The sequence below is a fragment of the Echinops telfairi genome, unplaced genomic scaffold (genome assembly GCF_000313985.2).
Source record: "Echinops telfairi isolate 266 unplaced genomic scaffold, ASM31398v2 ScPeMD7_7356;HRSCAF=8355, whole genome shotgun sequence".
Classification (NCBI taxonomy): domain Eukaryota; kingdom Metazoa; phylum Chordata; class Mammalia; order Afrosoricida; family Tenrecidae; genus Echinops; species Echinops telfairi.
In genome coordinates this window covers 1,468,220-1,476,997 of record NW_022111256.1, presented here as the reverse complement: position 1 = coordinate 1,476,997, position 8,778 = coordinate 1,468,220, and the positions used below count along the sequence as shown (strand labels likewise).

The following is an 8,778-nucleotide window of genomic DNA, read 5'->3' as shown; positions in this document are numbered from 1 at the left end:
GACAGACAACCGAAAAGTGGATGAAGGGAGACGTCGGACAGAGCAAGATATGACAAAATACCCATTTATAAACTATCAAGGGCTCATGTGGGAGGGGGGAGCGGGGAGGGAGGGGAAAAATGAGGGGAAAAAAAATTGTTCAAATTTTTAATTTAATTTTAAAAGTAGGCAGTATCTTCACATGATACAAAATTTTTAATTATAAGAGTATGCCATGAAATGTTCTTCCAAACGTGGTTTCCACTCCCTGGTTCCCCTTCCCCCACCACAGGGGTGAAATGCTGCGAGTCTACTGACCCTTCCCTGGAGATGACGTTTCTGCAGTCAGGTGTGTGCGCTGCCCCACTTTGGCACACATGATAAAATGTTCTCCATCTCGCGTAACTGTAGAGCTTGGTAATAAGAAATGCAGATCTTGGCGCTATGTTCATATTTGCACGTTAATAGCTGCCACAGTCCTTTCCATGGGTCCTTAGAACCCCAGGATACAGGTGTATCCTGAGTTAGTTAACCAGTTCCTTGTTGAAAGTTTATATTTTGCAAAACACTGAATCAGTGAAGTTTTGAAGCAGATGTCTGGGGTAGATTAGTGGTTTAAAATGTTTCAGAACCCTTCATTTCATTTGAGTCCTATAAGACAGCAGCAAAGCCATGTCCCTTGAGAAGTCAGATGAGAAGAACATCCTGAGCCCTACAGCTCTTGTGTGTTTCTCCACCCTGGAAGAATGAAGCATGCTCCTCTGCTCTGAAGCCGCCGACTCAGGGAGGGTGGGACCGCTGAAGCAGCCTTCCTGCCAGGGGGTGCAGGTGCTCTTCCGGACATTCACCTGTCTGTGGTCCGTCTGTCGGTTCTTGCAGGCAGGCCATCATGCTTACCCAGGAAGCTATCGGCCACTTCCGTGAATCTGAGCCCTTCAGCCACATGGAGCCAGAGGAGTCTGAAGAGACCAGCTTCTTGGGTCTCTTAGGAAACATCTTCAAAGGTGAGTCTTTCTCCTGCAGTCAACAAGCTAAACAGCCCAACTAGTGTTCTGTGAGCATTGACGTATGGCAGACCCTGGCCTGGGTAACAGCCTGCTTCTGAAGGACGCCAGAGGGGTTGGCAGCCCATCTGTTCTGGAGAGGGTGCAGCCCTAGGGCCTAGAATGAAAACCCCAGGGTGTAAATGGATATTTTACACTGAGAAGTTTAAGAACCTTTTTTGCAAAATGAACCAAGATATTCTTAAATAGGTTCCGGTTTCACATCTTCCTGTTCCGGAAAGAAATATGCAGGGGCGGTCAGAGTTGTTGGTTTCCCACGTCTCCTTGAACAGTCCAAAGCTCACTGCCATTGGGGAATTCCGACTCCCGGCGAGCTCGCGACCCATAGGACAGAGTAGACAGAACTGCTGCTTAGGGTTTCTAAAGCGGCACCTGGTTTCAGGAACAGACCGTGCCTTTCTCCCACAGGGTGAAACCTGCCGCGTGCTTAGCAGTCCAGCACTTAACCACTGGGCCCAACCGAGCTCCCCCTGGAATAAAACATCCTCTACTTCTCTGACTCGTAGGCACCACAGTTTGCGCACAGGAGAATGCTCAGGGCACAGCAGAGAACACGGTCCCAGGAGAGACTGTCTGTAAAGATAAGCCCGAGCAATCCAGGGGAAACGATGAGCTGGTGAAACAGCAGATGCTGGTGCAGTACCTACAGGACGCCTACAGCTTCTCTCTGAAGATTACAGAGGCCATCGGCATCATCAGCAAGATGATGTATGAAAACACAACTACAGGTATGCCAGGGCCCCCATCTGAAGGATTGGGTCACAGGGTGGCCTAGACCAACCTTGTCCAAAGAGCCTTGGTGGCAGGCACTAAGAGTGAGGCTGCTCATCACAAGGTGGGTGGTTCAAACCCACCAGCCACTTGGCACGACAAAGATGAGGCTATCAAGATTAATTGCCCCAGAAACTATATATAGGGTGGTTATGAGTCAGGGTCAACTTGATGTCAATGGGTTTTGATGTCTGTCTCTTTAAAAGACAGGGATTTTTATGTTTTGAAGCTTACATGTTTTAATATTTACAGTCTTTGCCTTCGAGTCAATTCTGACTCATAACAGCCCTACAGACTAAATAGAACAGCTCCTTCAGGTTTCTCAGGCAGTAACTTTTCAGGAGCATCTTTCCCTTCAAGCAGCTGGTGGATTTGAACTGCACACCTTTCCCTTAGCAGCCTGGCATGTAACACACTGTGCCACTAAAACTCTTCTTAAATACATAATCTAATTATAGCAGACTGGAGGAATGACTTCACTTGAAGGTTTCATTAAGAAAGTGCCTTTAAGTGTTGGGGAGAGTAAGCAAATGGGTGACGTTTGCATCTGTCTTCTCAGTGGTACAGGAGGTGATTGAGTTCTTTGTGACGGTGTCTCAGTTTGGGGTACCTCAGGCCTTGCTAGGGGTACGCCGCATGCTGCCCCTCATCTGGTCTAAGGAGCCTGGTGTCCGGGAAGCTGTGCTAAATGCCTACCGCCAACTCTACCTCCACCCCAAAGGGGATTCTGCCAGGTTTGTACAGGACTTCTGCCTTTGCTGGGTTTTTGAAGGTGGCCTTCTTTCGGCATCTGAAGGAGAGGAGGGAGGCATCCTAGAGGAATCGGGAATCTATAGACCAGGTCTGTCGTGGGGCTGAGGGTAGGACTGATCTTCCAAGGATGCCCATTCCCTACAGTGATTTGACACTGAAGGGCTAGCTGATTTCCAGTTGTCCACGTTCAACGCATGCTTCTCCTCAGCCTGGCATGCTGGGGCCGTGCTAGTGAGCATGCTCCTCTCTGTCGCTCCCACAGAGCCTCGGCCCGGGTTTTCATCCAGAGTGTCTCTCTGCTGCTAGTCGATGCTTCCATTGGGACCGTTCAGTGTCTTGAGGAAATTGTAAGTCTCCTCACTAACTCTTTTTTTTTTTCCATTCAACAAGTATTAGTTGTTAGTTACTGTTTTCTACAATTTACTTAGCCCCATAAAGAAAGTGGTTGTGTGCTTCATGTTCCAAATTTTCAAGGAACTAAGAGTCTAGTTAGTAGTCAAAAACCAAAGCATTTCTAGGACCATACAGCAGGTGTTAACTATAACGCCAGTCAATGGCGCCAATAGTGCTTGCTGTAGTGAGGTGAAATGTAACCGTTACATTGCATTTCCTGTGTGTCAGGTACCAGTCTTAGCACTTTACTTCAGCGACTGGTTTCTTCTTCCCAACAACGCTAGGAGAAAATACTGTTGCCATTTTACCTTTAAAAAAAAGCATAGAGTAGATAAGACACTTTGTAACAGCTGGTTAGCTGTAAAATTGGGATGCAAACCCAGGCAATATGTGCTGTGCTGCCGGGCAGGGCGGAGTGCAGTGAGGCTGGCTGCTCAAGGAACCGTTCTGAAGCGTTAGGACTTGAGGTGACTAGGATTTCATGATGGAAAAAGAGGGTGGGGAGAGTATTTCAGACAGAAAGAGCACAGCCCACATTGGACAAGACAGTTGTGTCTTTGCCCCTCACATGGTCACCTGGAAACCATAACAACATGGAGTCTGGTTTGGAGGTTCCTAGAGGCCTCAAGAGAAGTGTCTGGCCTCGAACCTCCTTAGCCGGGGACCCCAGCGTCACAGTAAAGCAAGGCTGCTTTGGGAGACCAACGGTGGCGGTGGTGCTGACCCCCGTCTTCCACTGGCAGGAGCACTCTGCCGGCCACGGGTTTCTCCCTGCAGACGAGGGGAGGGTCTGGGGGGCTGTGGGCAGAGGAGAGGTGTCAGAATGAGGCAGGGATCCTTGTAGGAAGGAGTAGAGTCAGCACAGCACATAGGAGATGGGTGGAGACCAAGTGAGGGACATGAAGGCTGCTGCGAGAGGCTGCTGTGGGCATGCGAGGAGCAGGGCCCAGACTCAGACCAATTGTAAAGGGAGACTAGGAAGGACCCAGTGATTGCTGGATAAAACAAATGCCAGTGACTGAAATTGTCAGCATATGTGACCTGTGGTGGCACCATTAGCAAAACGAAGAGGCAGGGGAGGGTGCTCAGTGCCATTTCAGACCTTTGAGTGTGGTAGCGGGAAGGGCACCTACTAGACATGGCCTGCGGGAATGCGGAAAGGTCCGTGTCCCTTGCCCTCCCCATGGAAATAGAATGAAGGCCCGAGAGAAGAACAGTAGCAGAGGATCAAGAGGAAAGGACTGCCCACTTCTCTCTTGTCCTGTTCTTAAGTGTTGTTTTCACCCACTCAGGTTCTCCAAATTCTTGCCAGCGAAGTGGGCCAAGGGTAAGGGGGATTGTTTTTGGAATTGAAATTAGCCCGAGCCCTTATCTTTCCTCTTCAGGTCTGTGAGTTTGTGCAGAAAGATGAATTGAAGCCGTCAGTGACGCAGCTGCTGTGGGAACGTGCAGCCGAGAAGACCCCCTGCTCTCCTCTGGAGCGCTGCTGCTCAGTCACGCTGCTGGGCATGATGGCACGGTGAGGGAAGGACGGAGGGCCTGGGAAGGCTTCCTTTCCTTCAGTACTGGCAGTCAGCCCAGCTGAGCTCAGTGTGAGCTGGCTACCTGAATGGAATATAGCAATGAAAAGGGCCAGCTCCCTCCCTTGCCTAGTGAAAATTGGCAGACTCAGTAGAGCGAGCGGGACTCGAGCTGCCCCATGTCAGACAGGCTCTCGGGGCCTGGCTTTGCTCGCTGGTGCTCACCCGCAGTAGCACTGTCCCCAGCAGAGGCAGCCTGCAACTGTCTTCTTTCTTTCAGTGGAAACCCAGACATTGTGAAAAGCAACTTGGACACACTGGTGAGCATAGGGCTAGAAGAGAAGGTTCCACAGGATTACCAGCTAGCCCAGCAGGTGTGCTATGCCATTGCCAACATCTCCGACCGGAGAAAGGTATGTGAGTGGTTATCACTAAGGAGAATGGAGATGCACACACCCATGTCCTGACCTGTCTTCCTTTTGTATTCTCTACAGCCCTCTCTGGGAAAACGCCATCCTCCCTTCCGACTGCCTCCAGAACACAAGCTGTTTGAGCGCCTGGGAGCGATGGTCACAACAGGTGAGCTGTTAGGAAAGGCGTGGGCAGAGCCGCCTGCGTCCTTTCTGGGCAGTGGACCACTTCTCCCATATGTCGCCAGGCTTTGTCCTCCCAGACCCACTCTGGATCCCATTCAAAGAGGGTGCCGTGGCCCTCATTTACCAGCTGGCAGAGGGCCCTGAGGTGATCTGTGCCCACATACTGCAGAGCTGTGCCAAACAGGCCCTGGGGAAGCTCGAGGAGAAGAGCGCTTCCCAGGAGGATCAGAGTAAGTGGGGCAAGATGGGCAAAGGGCCCAGTGGTGGGCAGCCAGTTAGGTTACTTGTCCAGCTGGGCCAGCAGCCACTCCACCACCACTTTCTATGGCAACTCCTTACGCCCTCGGCCACACTCTCATTTGCTAAGACAGAAAAGCAGAAAGGACTTTTATTTTTGTCATCCAAATAGACCCAGTGACCACCCCCATCTGCCCACCCCATCTCTTGCTTCCGCGCTAGTTTGAGTAGCTCATGTCCAGGGGGGAGATCTGGGCCCAGCCCGGCCAGACTCTTCCGCGCTAGTTTGACTAGCTCATGTCCAGGGGGAAGATCTGGGCCCAGCCCGGCCAGACTCGTCTAGGTCTCTTTCTCCTTGGCTTCCCTCTCCCTCTGCTCCAGAAGAGATCCCCACGCTCCCCACTTACCTGCTGATGAACCTGCTGTCCCTGGCTGGGGACGTGGCTCTGCAGCAGCTGGTACATCTGGAGCAGGCCGTGAGTGGAGAGCTGTGTCGCCGCCGAGGGCTTCGGGAAGAACAGGAGCACAAGACTAAAGGGCCAAAGGAGAAGGTGGGCGGGGCCCAGGGTTTGCGTTCATCTCCCTAGTACATTCTTTCTGGGATGGAGCTCAGCTCCTCTTGTCAGTGGAGAAGCTGTTCGTACATGGAGATGAAGCTGCCACCTTGCTGCTGCTCTCTGGGGAAAGATTCGTGCCACCAGAGATAGAATAGGCTGTCCACAGTCACCCAGGGGGAAAGTTCAGCTACATACAGGCAAGCAAGTTCAGCACAGAGCAGAGGCTCTATCTAGCCTAGGCAGGCAGTGATGGCTAGAAAGCACACTGACTAGCCCCTGCCCCCCTCAGCCTTGGCCACTAGGACCTGTGTCTGCAGATAAGTAGGGCACCAAGCCTTGCAGAATGGGATGCCTGCCCATCTCTGTGACCTTGAACCATTGTCTAGCATACCATGATCTTGTTTGCTTGCTATGTACAGGGAGTTATGTAGCTTCTGTGAGAAAGAGTTACAAAGAAATGTAGAAACTCGTTTTGGCAACTTAGAACAAATAAGAAGGACCTTGTTTTCAGGATTCCGGAATCCTCCCTCTTCCTAGACAACATGTGGCAGTCCTATGAAGGATGTCACAGAACTCGCCCTTGGGTGGGTCCACTCATGTGGCAGAATTCAGAAATGCTGTCCTTGTTCGCCACGAGTCCCTGCTGCTGCTTTCCCTTTAGAACACAGGTTCTGAGACCACCATGGAGGAGGAGATGGGGCTGGTTGGGGCCACTGCTGACGACACAGAGGCCGAACTCATCCGGAGCAACTGCGAGCTGGAGCTGTTGGAGGGTGAGAGGGATTGGTGCAGAGCCTTGTCTGCCCCGGAGAAGGCGGGTCACAAACCCAAGTTGTCCCTCCAACAGGCAAGCAGGTCTTGGCCGCCTTTGTTCCCCTTCTGCTCAAAGTCTGCAACAGCCCTGGTGTCTACGGCAACCCGGACCTCTCCGCAGCTGCGGCGCTGGCCCTGGGCAAGTTCTGCATGGTCAGGTAGGCCCGGGTGTGGCTGGCTCTCAGGTCGCAGGTGACTCCACTTTCCTGACGGTCCTCTCCTTGCTCCCAGTGCCACTTTCTGTGACTCCCAGCTTCGTCTTCTGTTCACCCTGCTGGAGAAGTCTTCTCTCCCCGTTGTTCGCTCCAACCTCATGGTTGCCGCTGGGGATCTGGCTATCCGTTTTCCCAACCTGGTGGACCCCTGGACGCCTCACCTCTATGCTCGGTAAGAGACCCCGAGAGCTCCGGGGTGCGGTCGTGTGTCATGTGGGGATCCCTGAGGCTGCCTCTCAGTCTCCGGTGTCAGTGGGTGGCCTGTGCAGGTCTAGGCTGAGTAACCCTTTATCTGAAGCTTGGGTGCACAAGTGGTGGCCCCAGTGACCTGACCGGACATCTCTTTCCTAGCCTCCGAGACCCGGCTCAGCAAGTGCGGAAAACAGCAGGGCTGGTGATGACCCACCTGATCCTGAAGGACATGGTGAAGGTGAAGGGTCAGGTGAGCGAGATGGCGGTGCTGCTCACAGACCCCGAGCCTCAGATCGCGGCCCTGGCCAAGAACTTCTTCAATGAGCTCTCCCACAAGGTGAGGAGGCGGGACCCTCTTAGAGTTTGCTGCCAAAGGGCTCTGCCGGTGGCCTCACCCCTTGATGAGCATGACCTCTTCCAGGGCAACGCAATCTACAACCTCCTGCCAGACATCATCAGCCGCCTCTCAGACCCGGAGGGTGGGGTAGAGGAGGAGCCTTTCCACACCATCATGAAGTAAGCCCGTTGCGTCTTCTGGCACGTGTTTCTCTGAGCCAGGAATTCCATCCACCTGCTTCAGTTCCTGCTCTTGGTCTTTTATCTGGAAGGCCTTTAGCAGTAACTTTACCTCTGGGCCCCTTTCCTATTTTATAAAGACCACCGATTCTTGATCCTGGATTTCCTAAGAAGGTTAAGTAAGGATAAGAAGGACTTATCCCTAAAGGGGTAGCTCAAGTGGTGCTGCTTTCATTCACCATGAAAACTACTTGGGGGAGGTGATAATTAAAGGGGACCCTCCTCTGGGATGTAGGAGAAGGGGAGAGGAACAGATGCAGTCAGGAGCCATGGCAATCCAGACTCAGGTGGGCCTGAGTGACTGCAGCCAGCAGCCCTGGGCCATCCCGCCTCCCCTCTCCTCTGCAGGCAGCTCCTTTCCTACATCACCAAGGACAAGCAGACAGAGAGCCTGGTGGAGAAGCTGTGTCAGCGCTTCCACACAGCCCGGTACTTGCCTGTCCTGCGTGCTGGGTGCCAGGGCCCCTCCAGCAGGGAGAGACCCCCTCCCCCAGGGGTGCCCCTAGGGCCATGGGTGGGACAGAGGAGAACGTATGGGCTTCCCACATGTGCCAGCCCCTCACAAAGCCCTTCTCCGCAGAACTGAGAGGCAATACCGGGACCTGGCCTATAGCGTGTCTCAGCTGCCCCTCACAGAGCGAGGCCTGCGGAAGATGCTTGACAATTTTGATTGCTTTGGGGATAAGCTGTCAGACTCAGCCATCTTCAGTGCTTTCCTGTTGATTGTGGGCAAGCTGCGGCGGGGGGCCAAGCCTGAGGGCAAGGTGAGCTGCCGGAGGCCCAAGCAGCTATCAGAGGCTCCTACATGACTGCCTTGTCTTGTTCCCAACTCCATTGCAAGCTAGTTACCAGAGACAGCCTCAGATAGAGCTTTCTGTCTCTAATTCCTGTCTTTTTAATCATAGAGATAACGGTGTTTCCAAACATGCTCTCCCCCTCCCCTTTCGCTCCAGGCTCTGATAGATGAATTTGAGCAGAAGCTGCGCGCCTGTCACACTCGGGGCTTGGAGGCAGTAGAAGAGCTTGAGATTGGCCAGGGCGGGAGCCAGAGTGCCCCGTCAGCCACCAAGAAACACTCTGTCGGTGTGTGAGGCCGCCCCGTGGATTGGGGG

General features: G+C 52.9%; 1 protein-coding gene across 1 annotated transcript in view; it reads left to right on the top strand.

Moving 5' to 3' along the window:
• The window catches only part of NCAPD2 (non-SMC condensin I complex subunit D2), a 33,126-nt gene that overhangs the window by 23,518 nt on the left and 830 nt on the right, over positions 1–8,778 (top strand). Inside the window, exons 14-30 of the mRNA XM_045296003.1 lie at positions 859–983; positions 1,550–1,771; positions 2,374–2,548; positions 2,830–2,914; positions 4,346–4,479; positions 4,761–4,893; positions 4,975–5,059; positions 5,139–5,306; positions 5,695–5,864; positions 6,532–6,643; positions 6,718–6,841; positions 6,915–7,070; positions 7,250–7,427; positions 7,512–7,606; positions 8,015–8,095; positions 8,247–8,430; positions 8,620–8,749. Of these exons, the coding sequence (XP_045151938.1) occupies positions 859–983; positions 1,550–1,771; positions 2,374–2,548; positions 2,830–2,914; positions 4,346–4,479; positions 4,761–4,893; positions 4,975–5,059; positions 5,139–5,306; positions 5,695–5,864; positions 6,532–6,643; positions 6,718–6,841; positions 6,915–7,070; positions 7,250–7,427; positions 7,512–7,606; positions 8,015–8,095; positions 8,247–8,430; positions 8,620–8,749 (2,357 nt within the window). The remainder of the gene's footprint in view (positions 1–858; positions 984–1,549; positions 1,772–2,373; positions 2,549–2,829; positions 2,915–4,345; positions 4,480–4,760; positions 4,894–4,974; positions 5,060–5,138; positions 5,307–5,694; positions 5,865–6,531; positions 6,644–6,717; positions 6,842–6,914; positions 7,071–7,249; positions 7,428–7,511; positions 7,607–8,014; positions 8,096–8,246; positions 8,431–8,619; positions 8,750–8,778) is intronic.